Source organism: Panulirus ornatus, chromosome 3 (genome assembly GCF_036320965.1).
Source record: "Panulirus ornatus isolate Po-2019 chromosome 3, ASM3632096v1, whole genome shotgun sequence".
In the NCBI taxonomy this organism is placed as follows: Eukaryota; Metazoa; Arthropoda; class Malacostraca; order Decapoda; family Palinuridae; genus Panulirus; species Panulirus ornatus.
This window is the reverse complement of record NC_092226.1, coordinates 28732002-28748594: the sequence shown is the minus strand read 5'-3', so window position 1 is coordinate 28748594 and position 16593 is coordinate 28732002. Positions and strand designations below refer to the sequence as shown.

The 16593-nt window shown below is 46.7% G+C and overlaps 1 protein-coding gene across 9 annotated transcripts in view; it reads right to left on the bottom strand.

The window, feature by feature from the left end:
• The window catches only part of LOC139761687 (uncharacterized), a 312428-nt gene that overhangs the window by 245313 nt on the left and 50522 nt on the right, over window positions 1-16593 (bottom strand). The window contains exon 1 of one of the 9 annotated variants that reach the window (XM_071686025.1): window positions 3425-3480. The exons of the other annotated variants lie outside the window; for them this stretch is intronic. Within the exon in view, the coding sequence (XP_071542126.1) occupies window positions 3425-3448 (24 nt within the window). The 5' untranslated portion in view covers window positions 3449-3480. Of the gene's footprint in view, window positions 1-3424; window positions 3481-16593 lie in introns of those variants that run through there. 9 annotated transcript variants of the gene reach the window in all.

The window sequence follows — 16593 nt, the reverse complement described above, 5'->3', positions numbered from 1 at the left end:
AGAGAGAGAGAGAGAGAGAGAGAGAAATGTGTGTGTGGGTAAGTACTAGGTTGTAGCAGGGATAGGTGAGGAGGTGGAAATGGTGGTGGGAGGTGAGGACAATCGCAAGTGGTGATGGTGGTCAGTACAAGAGGTTGTGGAGTGACAATAATAAGTGGGTCACAACATGCACACAACACATTTTATCCTCCCTACCCCCTCCCTTGACACTTACGACACATCCGGACACGTACACCCTACACCTCAACTAGCCTACACCATCACCAGACATGTACTCCCTACACCTCCACTAGCCTATACCATCACCAGACACGCACACCCTACACCTCTAATAGCAATACTCTTACCATACACCTACACCGTATTCACACACATCATACTTAGAACACAAATAACAGTTCACAGAATATCTGGATTTCTTTACGACTCGACGCAAAAAAAAAGGCTGAATTTGGTTAATTTAAGGTTGATGCCTTAAATCAACTAAATCAAACTTAACCTAAAAAGGCTAGGGAAGGGGGAGGCTACGCTTTAAGGGATTCCACAATCCTGAATTAACCTGACAATTACCATACAATGGGGTTGATGCCACAACACAAGGCAAGACCCGCTGTACTGTGCTGGGTCACTAGCCTGCAGCAGGAGGAGCTGACAACCCCTTAGTAAACAAAGACGGCGAGGATATAATCTGAACAAATCCCGCCGAACGAACACACACTTCAGACTTACTTCACCTCAATTTTTCTTTCTTTCAATGCTGAATCGACAGACTATGCTTATCTTTTTTTGGATGAAAATGCATCATCTTTTCCAAAGACAAAAGTCCCTTGCCTGACACTCATTTGCCCACAGCCATCCCGACCACCAGTCCATATTCTCCGCCACTTGTTGAAGCAGGTGGTCGAGTTAGTAACGGTGGCGTTACTAAGGTTAGTTTGGTCACCTTAGTTTAATCATCTTAGGTAAAATCCACTTATTTTTCTTCCATCGCTAAATCTTAAAAAGGAAACGTTACCCCCCCAAAAAAATGAATAAAATTACATGAAAACATCGAAATCTACGAGAGCAAAATACCAATGCTCTAACGTTCCGCCGGAAATTGTTCAATATTTATCAGCGGAGTCATTTTCTCGTTTCTTGCTTCACTTTCCCTAAGTACTGTCATTTTTCGAAGCGCGCCCTGCGATACCAGCGAGCCAGGCATTCCACGTTCATCCATTGTAAACAAAAGAATGACGACTCCAGCTAACCAGCAAGCAGCCACTACTCTGCACTTTATCACGTCTTCAGTGCAGCGTCGAGGAACAAAGAATTCCAAAACAACCGTACCTGGGTGCTATTCAGAGGACCATAAAGCAATGAACAAGTGGATCCTGCTGGCTAAATGTCCAGTACAATGAACGACTTGTGAGGCCACTCACCGAACAAGCCCACACCCTAGCGTCTCCTAAGATAAACAAATCATATCATGTATTTAGGAATATCAAATTAGGAGACCAAATTGGAGGTGGAAGGATGGATTGAAACAAATTTTGAGCGATCGAGGCCTGAACATGCAGGAGGGTGACAGGCGTGCAAGGAACAGAGTGAATTGGAACGATGTGGTATACCGGGGTCGACGTGTTGTCAATGGATTGAACCAGGGAATGAAGCGGCTGGGGTAAACCATGGAAAGTTTTGTGGGGCCTGGATGTGGAAAGGGAACTGTGGTTTCGGTGCATTATACATGACAGCTAGAGACTGAGTGTGAACGAATGTAGCTTTGTTGTCTTTTCCTAGCGCTACCTCGCGCACGCGCAGTGGTAGGGGGGTGCCATTTCATATGTAGCGGGATGGCGACGAGAAAGGATGAAGGCAGCAAGTATGAACATCATACATATGTCTGTATATGTATGTATACGTTGAAATGTATAGGTATGTATATGTGCGTATGAGGGCGTGTATGTATATACGTGTATGTGGGTGGGTTGGGCCATTCTTTCGTCTGTTTCCTTGCGCTACCTCGCTAACGCGGGAGACAGCGACAAAGTATAATAAATAAATATATATATATATATATATATATATATATATATATATATATATATATATATATATATATATATATATATATATTCACTGATATGATAATGAATATTTTTGAAATTGAATTTAATTATCTTACGTGGCTCGACATGTTATTTCAAATAAGTATCCTCATTATCTGGTATGGATCTAGACTTCATCACGGAAATTGGTGCAAGCCAATCAGGCGAAAACGACACGTTTCGTTTAAGCGATACCCACAGTGAAGGACAACTCGTGGGGAAAAAACGCGACAGAAAACGGGAGAGTTGAAGCAAAAAGTGTTAAGTATGCCGCCGCCCTAAAGCTCCTATCACTTGAGAGACAACGTCTGGCCTAAGTGTACAAGTGTACCCGCCTTCCTGATCCAAGAGCCCATTCTATAATCCCTGAGGCCCCGAGAGGGACCACAGGTTATACGGTGCAGTGTGTGTGTGTGTGTGTGTGTGTGTGTGTGTGGAATACGGAACAACTGAAAAGTGTTCAGTGTCTTCATAAAAAAAAGTGCGAAAGAAGAAAAGCCGTTAAGTATTTTGAAGGCTTGTTAAATATGTTCAATGACAAGGTGGTAAATGTGTGATGTTCAAGACGTGGAAGTACGTAACGTGAGAGTCATGTGTCTGACGGCAAGGAGGGCAAAACTGTACGTCCAAATTATACAGGTAAATGTCTGTTGAGCGTAACTGGTAAGTTGTATGGGAGAATGGTGTCTAAGAAGGCGGTACCATGCACGTCGCATCAAACTGGGAAGGAACAATGTAGCTTCAGGAATGGTAGATGTATAACCAAGTGTTTGCTTTGAAGAATGTGTGGGAGAAATACGGGAAACTGAAATACCTGTAGGTCGCGTTTATAGAACTGGAGAAATGTAGGACTGGGTTGATTGAGATGCTGTGTGGAAGGTGTTGCGATTATGTGGGGTGGGAGGAAAGCTGCTCGGAGCGGTGAGGAGTTTTCATCACGAGAGTAATGCATGTGTGCAGATAGGAAGAGAGAGTGAGTGGTTCCAGATGAAAGTGGGTCTGCGTCAAAGGTGTATGATGTCACCATGGCTGTCTAATTTGTTTAAAGATGGGAAGGTGAAGAACGTGAATGGAAGGGTATTGGATAGAAGAGCACGTATGCAGTATTGTTGGTGGGGGAGCCAGGGAGGTGAGTCAGTCGTTTGCTGATGACATGGCGCTGGTGGCAAATTCGATTATGAAACTGCAAAAGCTGGTGACCGAGTTCGAGTGCGTGTGCTAAAGGAGAAAGTTGAGTGAATGTGAATAAAAGTAAATGTATTACGTTTAGCTGTGAAAATGAACAGGTTATATGAAGCGTGAGTTTGAATGGAGAAAACTTGGAGTGCTTAAGATACCTGGGAGTGAACAGGGCAGCGCATGGAACCGTGAAAACTGATATGAGGCCGGTCACCCAAACAACAACACTCATTTCTGCGCGTGCGCAAAATGATGGCGGCCAAAACAACGAACATGGCCGCTGAATCAGCTGTGCATATGAAGTCAACCTTTTCTCTCAATCTTTGGATGCTGAGGCGCAAAACAGATGGCAAATCTTATTTCAAGCGAACCAGATCCTTATTTATTGACGGTTGGTGGGTATGTATCTCCAGCGTTTGCCCAGATGTTTCTGGTGGAAATATCTATCGCTATTGGATTCAGACACACGGGAGTTTTACCAGAAAACATTAAAAGCATACAAGTCTCTTGAAGCACACAAGTGAGTTTTCTTTTTAATTTCTAGATATTTCTTTTAATTTGGTAATGAGTTCTCTTAAGTTGCTCAGCTCTTCAAAATGTCGCCGATGGACCAAGCAGACGACAGTGGAGCTATAGCCTAACAACACCCGGCTGGAAAAAGCATACCTCTAAACCGCGTTGCAAAAAGGCAAACCTGAATATGCAAACAAATTTAAGGTAACGACAATAATTACTGCTGTTCTGTACGTACATTTTAAGTAATTACGACCTAGACATACACTTGACCAGCAGATCCACACATCCTTTAACAACTCCCGCCAATTCTCACGTCGCAGCCTGAGCCAGAGTTCAAAATAGTTTCCATTAATAGCAATCAATCAAAGTCTTCTTCAATTGTAGCCTTTTGGCAGACGACTGAAAATCAAAATGGAACCCGTAGTCTGCCGACTGGCAACATAAGACAACGATTAAGTTCTTCACCGTGTTAAAAAAGCGTAGAGATTTTACTGGGGGGAATGGAGTCCATATTTCCCTGCTCCTGTTTGGAGCATAACCATCTAGCTGCAGGAGCCCCATAATGAGGGTCCTCGGTTACACACACACACACACACACACACATATATATATATATATATATATATATATATATATATATATATATATATATATATATATATATATATATATAGTGTGTGTATGTGTGTGTGTATGTGTGTGTGTGTGTGTCAACCATGTAAAGTACACGATATTTTGCAGTCTATTAAAAGGCCTTCCTTGAGCAGAGCGTGAGCGGCAGTACTTCCACCTGGTAATGGGTGCGTGACGCGTCAGCGAGATCCGTGAATCAGCGAGTGGTTACGGAGGGGATGCTGTTTTAAGCTCATTGTGGCTATGGGGTTAGGCTTCCTGGCTGCCACACAGATAGTCCAGGGATCGATTCTCGGGGTACAGTGGTAAATAGTTTACCACCATATAATACAGTGTCCGCAAAAAACTATGTCCGCCAGCCATATATTTTCAAACGTGATACAAAGTTGAAGTTTACTGAGGGTAAAACCATATAACGCTCTTTAGCGGTGAAATAAACGTACATCTCATCGCTGACACTAGTGTTACTGAGAGCGTGTGTACAAGCACTCCGCCTCAGTGTGCCTCAAGCTATCTAGGCGTTCTTTCATTGTTCTTCCTAGTTGCCAATTCATTCTGGGAATTCCGCTTCTGGGCGATGGTTTTCTTCCACCTGTGCTTCAAGATGGTGGGCTCTTACCTTACTGAGGAGGATAAAGCCCGAATCTCGCCTGGAAGCCAGGAAATGTGGGGACACGTGAGATTTCCAGGCGCAGAACGCACGATCACAGGCGGCTGCTTCCTTCCAACACCTCATCACTGCCTCGCTACATTCAGATCAAGACCCTATGGACCCAAATCATACACCTAAAATAATTCAGGAACCGTGCCAGTTCCATGCCCAGACGTCTACAGACGGTAATCTAGGCCAAGGGAAAGACGACAAACTATTAAAGCTGTGACGGCGCCTTTAAAATTGTATGGGCAGGCGGACAAGGTTTTTTTTTCGGACTGAGTGTGAACGAATGTGGCCTTTGATGTCTTTTCCTAGCGCTACCTCGCTCGCGTGCGGGGGAAGAGGGGTGCCATTTCATGTGTGTCGGGGTGGCGACGAGAATGAATAAAAGCAGCAATTATCAATCATGTACATGTGTATATATATATATATATATATATATATATATATATATATATATATATATATATATATATATATATATATATGTCTGTGTGTATACGTTGAAATGTGTAGGTATGTATATGTGCGTCTGTTTCCTTGCGCTACCTCGCTAACGCGGGAGACAGCGATAAAGTATGATAAATATAGATAATAAACATATATATATATATATATATATATATATATATATATATATATATATATATATATATATATATATATATAAAATGCTTGGGGACCAAGGGATTGGGTGGCAAGAATAAGATTCAGGAATCTCCTGCATGTCATGGCGAGTAAGTGTAGTCAGGACGGCGGTTGGAATGTATTATATTTTCTAAAAGTATGATAAAAAAAAAAGTCAACCAGCACTCTTTCCCCTAGGGCTCAGTCGTGAGTTCCTGGCGCTACCTCCCTGCGGAAGGAAAGGCGACCAGGCATATAAGAAGAGAAAATTATAAAGACAGAAACTAGAGTATATATATATATATATATATATATATATATATATATATATATATATATATATATATATATATATATGCCAGGTTCCTGAGAATCTAAGGCATCATACGTATACAACAAATCCACTATAACTTTCCTTCAGGTACTCATGGAAGTATTGGTGCAATACGAACATGAATGAGACACAAGGAGCAGAAAATCCCTCCCCGCGACCCACGTCATCATGGACGGAAGATGCTCCATCATAATGTCTGCCTCTCCACACTAGGACCCCTGCAGCACCACGTACAGGATGGCGTAACCTATAACGTGACCACCCCTACGCGTATGCCGCCCTACAGCTCCCTGTGAGCTATCCATCAAGCTATGCCGTCCAGCTCAAAAGTCGCAGCGACGAGGTCCATGAGTGCCAATAACCTCCCTTTGAAGTCCTGAGCTACAGCTTCGAGTCGTCATATACTTCAACCAGGAGGTATGTGGGCGTGAGGTGCCCAAGCCAAGACCTGCCTACATACTAACGTCAAATTCCTGGGCCGGAGCAGCCTGGCATCTGGCTCACGACTCCCCTGGGCCACCACGCGTCCAGTAATCACGGCCACTCGTTCAACAGCCAGCCCAGCCGCCCGCCGATACCCGCCCTCATCACGAGATATACACGACTCGCCCCCCACACTTGCTGCCCATGTTCAACCTCCCTCCTCATGCCGGCTGCATCATGTATGACATGGTTCATGACCATAATGTATGACATGGTTCGTGACCATAATGTAAGACGGGGTTCATGACCATAATGTATGACATGGTTCGTGACCATAATGTATGACATGGTTCGTGACCATAATGTAAGACAGGGTTCGTGACCATAATGTATGACGGGGTTGGTGACCGTGATGTGTTGGAGACCCAGATGTAAAACAAGTGTGGTGACTGATGCAAGACAAGTGTGGAGACAGAATAATGTATAAGTGTAATCACTTTACGAATTATAAGTGATGACTGTGTCATGAATTTTAGAAGTGACGGCTGCGTGCTGTAAGAAGAATGGTAAGTGCATGATGTACGACAACGGTGGTGAGCGCATGTTGTGTCAGATGTGGAGTGTGACATATAAGGAGTGTTTGTCTGATGTACAACAGGAAGACGTATTCAAGTAACGAAACTGGCTGTGAGAGAGCGAGGGACAGGGTCACGCAAGGGAATGTATATACCCCAACGTTAACACTTACAGATAAGAGGCTTAATGATGGCGTGTATGAAGGATTGACTAGTAGGCTTGAAATGGGCAGATCCAAGGAGATATGGACCCTCCAATGAGGAAGAGGTGATAAGAAATATCAAAAGTCATGGACAAAGAACTGTAAAGTACGTGTTCTTACTGAGCATTTATCATCACAACCAGATCGAAGAGTGACTGTTAGCCATGACCAGGTAATTGCTCCTCCACTTAGAATGATTTATGTCACAGAAAAATGCAAGACATTATACTGATGAAAGTTTCCAAGATAATAAAATGAGAGGAATGGGATGTGTGACACGGAAAACTGGGTCTTGGAACTACTTGCAGTCAATACAGTTCTAAAAGATGACAAACGGGTGAAGTCATGATAAAAGACTGTACAATAAGTTGCAATAAGGGTGGTACTGATAAAAGAAAGGTTATCATACATGAAGATGCACTTATTAAGGAAATAAGATACAATGTTAGATATTTAGACAACGAGAAGACGTTTCATTCCTTTTAAGCACTGCACATGTTGGACTGGTTGGGAATGAACCGGCTGATACCATGGCAGGAGGAACTGAGAGGCCTTCATGTACGTACGCATATACGACGATGAAAGAAGACTGCCAAAAGGAACTGTACCGAACAGGAAGCATCAAATATAGAAGCTATTAAAGAAGCTATCGCAATACACAGAGGCGATGTTATCACACATACGGAAAGACGAGTAGTAAAGATATTATCGAGGCAAGATTACGACTAGGATGGAAAAATGGATGGGAATATGGAAAAGGTTGTGAGGAAGATGATAAGAGATGTAAGATGTGTTCTGCATGTGATTACACAAGAACAATATATTCCGGAATGTAACATACTGTGCAGGTTTAGAAAAAATATCATCAATAATGCTATTAGAGTTATGAGAACGAACTATTAAGGTTGTTAAACTCTGGAAATGATGTAAATATAAAATATCTAACTGGTGCCTCTATGTAGGAAGCCACTTAAAACTAGTGTTACTGTAACGCATGTACTTCACTGTATCATGGAAGGGGTACTTTCTCCTGAGAATAAAATATAAGCCTCAATCTTGAATCTTTGTCAGGGATAATGGTATGTACTTGAGCCACCTTCTTTGGTGTTAGATTAACATTTGCTCTCTTCTACTCCTAGAGCATCAACCTCTACCCCAGCGAATCCCTAACCCTCCTAAACATGACTGTAAGAGCCTCGGAGGGTAGCGTAGTGTTTGTACTGACCCCATAATGGAGAGGTCAAAGGCCAGGATATCGTAACTTGGGATCGTACCGTCGAAGTTCTGGGTACCACCGTCCAGCATCGGTTAAGATTAAATCTACTGTCACTAGCTGAGCATCCTTCCGTTCCAGGTCTGAGGAACATGGGCCAATAACATGCCCGACTAAGGCTATCTCGGATGAAGTAAAAAGAAAAAAAATATGGAAAGTAGAAATTAATCATGCATTAATCATCACGCCATCTAGTATAACTCCCTTCCACTAAATTCCTTTCTACACTCCATATTTCCTCTCATGTCCATTATTCCGGGCCCGCGTCATCTCTGGCAACTTAAACGACTAGCGTATCACACCGACCATCGTCTCTCCATAGAAGGCTGACCATACCCTCTGGGTAAAGGGAATGCAACAAGAATGGTACCAGACCCCCGGGTGGCTGAGCCAGGACGGAAGCCTTCAATCTGGCCGCATAAAACGAAAGATAAACGAGGGAAGCCATGGCTGAGCATGACTGTCCACCAGCACAGATGATGGCCGATGTTAAATTCAACTTACTCTTGAGGGCAGTGACACGTGACCACCACGGTTATGGCACTGCTCAAGCCAACTTACGGTGAGGCCAGCGACACGCGTCCACCATAGCCATGGCACTGCTCACTGTCATGTCAGTATCCATGACACTCCAACACACATAACATGGTCATCAACCACACATCAGGGAACGGTATGTTCAGGTGTGGCAGGTGTCTTTCCCAGCCGGCCCTTCCACCACAGTCATATCGACAATTTGTTGCAAATGAATGCTACACTTGGGACCCCACCTGGTGACACTCGTGGTGTGTGTGTGTGTGTGTGTGTGTGTGTGTGTGTGTGTTTGCTATTTGTGAGTAAGGGATAGAGTTTCACCGTCGCATTGCCCGTCTCTTAACCTTGTATATACGTAACATGTCTTTACTCTTATGCGTGCGCACGCTGACACACACACACACACACACACACACACACATGACACACACACACACACACACACACACACACACACACAACGCACACACACACACACATGACACACACACACACATGACACACACACACACACGACACACACACACACACGACACACACACACACACACACACACACACACACACACACACACACACATCCCTGCCGGTGACAGTCACCCATTTATCGACCAGCCACGAGTAGAAGAATAAACACCTAAGATTGGCTGTGAAACAAATACCGCGCCTATCATTCGAACCCACGCGGGCCCGTGATGACTGATGGTCAGAAACATTACCTATCACAACTGTCAACTCTAATATTCTCCCGAAATGGGACGGCAACAGGTTTGGGAAGATGTCAACTCGCAAGTCTTTATGACATATGGACCCCCACGGCTTCTTTTCTACTAAATATTATTCATACTAAGTCCTTCACCAGATGTGACCTATCCTCATCACACGCTCGAGCTGAATTATATTAACCATGCATAAGACATACTTGAGTCTGTCTTCGTCCCCTTGTGCGCTGACGCAGTCCTCCTCACTCTTCACTTCCCTTATGACCTGTGCATCACATGCAAACTACATATCTAGGTCTGTATGAGTCCATCCATACTCGCTTGCAAGTCATTCACATGGATCAAGAAGAGTAATAGTCCCGAAACAGGATCCTGTGGCACTCCGCTGCTCACCTCAAACTTATTACGCGAATGCTCCGCTCCTCTGACATGTGTCCTTTGTTCCCTTACACTAAAATAAACTTCTTTGCATCGAAGGATTCTCTTCCTTATTCCTACTTGGTGATCGAGCTCCATATAACCAGCCTCCCGTGCGGTACAGTGTCGAATGGTACAAACAATCCTACCAGACATTTTCTTGTCGGAGAGAGAGAGAGCTCTGCCTCCCTCGTACTAATCTACAAAGTTCGTGACACATGACCTTTGCCTCGTCTGTAGGAAGTCCTCCACTTGTTTTGTGATCATCTTGAACAGTAGCTGGCATAGCCGCCCACCAGGGTGACCGCTCTTTAGTTTAGCACCTCCTCCCGGTCTTCTTTCTTATAAGAACCGCCATGACCGCTGCCGGTTTCCACTCCTCTGGCACTCTGCCTTCCTCCAGCGACTTCTTGAACAGTATCTTAATATGTCTGTCACGTATACCTCCAGCATCTTCAGCACGTAAGGTGAAAGTTCAAAAGGTCCATAAACCTTATATGGGCCCAGAAGCTTAAGTATTCCGTTAACGTTTCTTGTATAGATATTTCAATGTTTCCGACAACTTCTTCCCATTCGATCTCACAAGTGTTGCAGCTGTAGTGCCATCCAGTGTAAACACACTTTGGTGTGTGTGTGTGTGTGTGTGTGTGTGTGTGTGTGTGTGTGTGTGTGTGTGTGTGATTACGACTCGTGTAATGCCGGAGTGAATTTTACAATCATGTTACCCCGTCTCTTACCCTCTGTATATACAGACACATACACCCCAGCTTAATCCAGGTGTAAGGAAGCTGCTAACACCTCCAGCTCAGGCCGTGCTGAGGTGGAAATGAACTCGAAGAGGGGCGCCTTCGTCTGGGCCTGCGAGTCTCGCAGCTCGTGCAGGCGACGTCCGAGGGTTTCTCTTGTACGGCTTCACCGGTACTCCACTTAGTAACCTGGTACACACACACACACACACACACACACACACACACACACACACACACACACACACACCACGCTAGCAGACACGCTCACATAAACAATGTACAACTATCGACAGGGACAAACACATTTTGTGATCGATACACACAACGTCCCCGGCGTGGTTGCTGCCCCACACACACTAGTAAAATATTCACGAGACGACTGACCACCATCTCTCCGCGGTGCCAGATTACCTCCACACACACCTACCAACACTGCCATCTCCCTCACCTGCCTCGTTACCAACACCCTGATACCACCAGTGCCAACACCCTAACCTCGCGGATTACCACAACCCACCTACCAGCACTGCCATCTACCTAACTTGCCACTTCATCAACAGCCTGCTGCCATCAGTGCCAACACCCTAACCTCGCGGATTACCACCACTCACCTACCAGATTTTTACCAGCCGGCTACCATGACTGTCATCTCCCTCACCTGTCGGGTTACCACCATCCAGCGAGCAGTAGTGCCAACACCCTCACCAACCACATACCCACCACATGCCAATCTACCCAGACCAACGACCCTGAACAACAAAACTACAAGAGTAAAATCTCGAAAACTACGGAAAACCACCACAAAAAATGGGGACCTTAACGCACTTCAGGTGGATTACTGGGAACTTACCTGGAACACGAATACAAAAAGTGGAATATGTACTCGTAAGACTATCAAGGAAGGTGGATCACTAAGAGGTTCATCAACGACATGTGGGCCACAGTGAGCGGTAATCACACTAATGGCTCACACGAACTTATACTGCTCACAGGGATTACACTCTACCGAAGGGGTAGGAGATTTCTCCAAAATATGACCAACTTGCACCACCGAGAAAACAAATGAAATCTACATTACTTGATACACACACACACACACACACACACACACACACACACACACACACAAACTTCATATGTTACATAATTCAAAACCTTATGGATCCCGGTCACACTCACAGCGTCTCTGCTATGAAACAAAGACGTCTGGGCTGTTTGAAACGTCTATATTTAGTACCAGCGGCCGCCACCTTGGGTGGTGATGGGAGCAATCTGACACCATTATGAAGACATCACCTACTCTAACTTGGGTTCAAACTGCCCCACTAGTTTCAGGGGAAGACGACGGAAATGTGAGGAGTTACACCTCTCCAACGACGGAGGACACACCTCCAGTGCTGGCAAAACTGCATACAATGAACACCCTGGTTACTGCCAGGACTCAACGACAAAAGCTGGGCGTCTGGCCACTAACACCAAAAGCTGGGGTTCTGGCCACTAACAACAAAAGCTGGGCGTCTGGCCACTAACAACAAAAGCTGGGCGTCTGGCCACTAACAACAGATGCTGGGCGACAGCGACGATTAATGCCGAAAGCTGGGCTACTCTGAGGATCAATAACAAAAGCTGGATACCGTAAGGATTTATAACAAAAGCTGTGCCACTGCAATGATTAATAACAGTTGTGAGACCATAACAACAGAAGCTGGAAGGAATAACAGCAAACGTTGCACTCTTCAGAAAAGTCCTCGACTGAGGAAGGAAGTGCACGGGATAACAAAAGGGATGGTCCATGTCATGGTAGCCACGACTCGGGAAGTGACAGATGACAAGACTCACGAACAAGAGATAATCGATGAGATACTAACTTCCTCGGAACTGTCTGCAGAACGTCCCATCAACGGGGAACACAACCCATTCCTCCCTCCCTCACCATCCAGCTCCCAGGTACACCATCCACCAGCTCCTCCTCCCTAAGTACATCATCCACCAGCTCCTCCTCCCCAGGTACACCATCCACCAGCTCCTCCTCCCCAGGTACACCATCCACCAACTCCTCCTCCTCCTCCCCAGGTACACCACCCATCAGCTACACCTCCTCGAGGACAACACCCGACCAACCCTACCTCCCCTAGGACAACACCCATCCAACTCCTCCCCTTGGGCAAGCCTCACCAAAACCACCCTTCCCCAAGGCCAATATCCACCCGACTCCTCTCCAGAGACAAGATCCGCCCAACGCTTCCTCCCCAAGGATAAGCTCGACCCAGCCATTCCTCCCGAAGGGATAAGACCCCACCCAACCTCTCCACCCGGCGAACAAGAAGCACAGACCCTCAACCCGCCACCTACCCCTGCTGAGGCTATGGCCCTCTGCCCCAGCCCAGTACGCTACATTCATCACCGGGTATTGATCAGCCGTGAGACTTATTAACCTGTACACCGGGAGAGGGACAAGGCACAAAGTGGCCAGCCCGGTCGATGCAGCCGTAATGGCCAGACACACACGAGTGGTTTGGAGCATTTAACTACCTTGTTCCGGCCATTACGTCCAGTCAGCTACTCAGTTGTAGGGTGCAAGGGAGGGGGGTGGGGGGAAGGGGGTGTCAGCTGGCGCCAGGCACAAAGGCTGGGGCACTCCAGATAGCAGGCAACGCTACAACAACATCGAAGGTCACTAAACAAATGAGGTCAAATGTCACGTGAAGTAAACAACCCGGAGACAACTGTTAGGCCCGACGGTACGACACCCCCAGCTCGACGGTACGACACCCTGAGCACGACGGTGCGACACCCCTGAGCTCGACGGTACGACACCCTGAGCACGACGGTACGACACCCCCAGCTCGACGGTACGACACCCTGAGCACGACGGTGCGACACCCTGAGCACGACGGTATGACACCCTGAGCACGACGGTACGACACCCTAAGCACGACGGTACGACACCCTGAGCACGACGGTACGACACCCTGAGCACGACGGTACGACACCCTGAGCACGACGGTACGACACCCTGAGCACGACGATACGACACCCTGAGGACGACGGTATGACACCCTGAGCACGACGGTACGACACCCTGAGCACGACGGTACGACACCCTGAGCACGACGGTATGACACCCTGAGCACGACGGTACGACACCCTGAGCACGACGGTGCGACCGACACCCTGAGCACGACGGTACGACACCCTGAGGACGACGGTACGACTCCCTGAGCATGATGGTACGACACCCTGACCACGAAAGTACGACACCCTTAGCACGACGGTACGACTCCCTGACCACGACGGTGCGACACCCTGAGCACGACAGTACGACTCCCTCAGCACGACGGTACGACTCCCTCAGCACGACGGTAAGACTCCCTGACCACGACGGTGCGACACCCTGAGCACGACGGTACGACACCCTGAGCACGACAGTACGACTCCCTCAGCATGACGGTACGACTCCCTCAGCACGACGGTAAGACTCCCTGACCACGACGGTGCAACACCCTGAGCACGACGGTACGACACCCTGAGCAAGACGGTACGACACCCTGAGCAAGACGGTACGACACCCTGAGCAAGACGGTACGACCAGTGTGCCTGAGGGCCTAGGTCTTTGACCGAGGCCTTATGAATGAGGACAAAGATCGAGTCATCAAGATGGCTGACACTGTCCGTCTGCCAGTAACTACCTCAGTGTGCACGTAACTACCTCAGTGTGCCAGTAACTACCTCAGTGTGCCAGTAAGTACCTCAGTGTGCCAGTAACTACCTCAGTGTGCCAGTAACTACCTCAGTGTGCCAGTAAGTACCTCAGTGTGCCAGTAACTACCTCAGTGTGCCAGTAACTACCTCAGTGTGCCAGTAAGTACCTCAGTGTGCCAGTAACTACCTCAGTGTGCCAGTAACTACCTCAGTGTACCAGCAACTACAGTAATTACGCCAGTGTCCGAGTAACTAACACGACTGTAATTACTTAACTACATCAGTGTGCGAGTAACCGCTGTAACTACTTAACTACGTCAGTGTACCAATAACTAAAACGATTAACTACTTAACTACGTCAGTGTGCGAGTAACCACTGTAACTACTTAACTACGTCAGTGTGCCACTAACTAAAACGACTGAAACGGCTTAAGTACGTCAGTGAAAGGGGGAGGGGGGGAGATTAAACTAAATACATAAAGTACGACATCAACTACAAGCACAGTAACTACATAACTACAAGAACTATATAACTATCTTAGTGTGAGAGTAACTCGAACTCCAGCAACTACATAACCACGTCAGTGTTGGGCTGACTCCGGCTACAGGAAACACATAATGCCACTGTGGTGACAAGACTACTTTACGAAACTACTTAATTAATGTTGCACTGTGTGTGTGTGTGTGTGTGTGTGTGTGTGTGGAGAGGGCGGGGGGCCACCAATACCTAGCTGGCATGGTGGGGGGGGGGGGGGGGGGGAGGCATCGCATCAATACTTACCATTACCGATGTGTGCGTGGGGGGGGGGAGGGGAGGAGGGAGAGGCATCAATACCTACTATTACTGAACGATGTACCAGTGTGTGTGTGTGTGTGTGTGTGTGTGTGTTGGGGAAGGTCATCAACACAAACCACCACTGGTGAAGCACCTGGCTGTCTGTGAGCTGAGCCAACACCACGCAACACCGAGGCAGGAAAATCTGAGTCAGTGTCCTCCTGCAACCTCTTCACCACCACTGTAGGTGGGTCGACCACTGAGCATGGCCCGTGCGCACGGACCGGAGCTGGGTAAGTGATTCCCCCGCACGGCAAGAAGAAGTCAATCCAATTGTATACATTCAGCAACACGTTGAGCCAGCTGATGATGCCCGGCCGTGGGGCTGCTGCTACTGGTGTTGGCCAGGACCAACACTGTACCATGTAAAGCGTGTGAGAGTTAACGACCTTCATCATATGAGGTCGCTGGCCGGAAAACCCAACAAACAAACAAGCAAACAACAGGATTGTCTACCACTGAATTCCACTGTGAAAGTTATATATTACATAACTTGACCGGTGAACTCGACCAGTGGTTCTCATACGAGCCTTATGTCCGCTACTGCTGTTTTCTCGTATAAACACCATGACAACACACTCTCCGACCACTGAACCACTGAACTCAGTCAGTGTGCTACTACGAGGTCAGAGGTACGACCCTCATGTCAACACAGGTACCAGCACGATCCCTCAACTCCTGTCCCCCCGCGACACCTCCTCCCTCCCCAACCTTCACTGACCCAGGCCTAATGACCTTCCTCGTAGGTCGATGGCCCTTAAAACCCCACAGACCAACCATCCACTGATCCGACGTCCGTCACCACCATCGCCTCGTACCAACCAGTGTTCGTGCAGACGGATACAAGGATATTCCTATGACTACTAGTGTCAATGTCATAAATAATCCGTGATCAAGTGCACAGCTTAGCCAGCAGATACCTTAGTGATGTGTATGTCAACTACAATGCCACTGTAACAATTCATCATAATGTTCACCATCAAACACCTAATGTATGGCACACATAATATTACTGTAATCATCCCCAAGTGTAACTTTTCATCATTCAATGTTCAACTAAACACCACTAAATGCATATCTAAACCACAGAATTTGATCTGTAAAACTTGCTGTACTTAAATAAACAGACT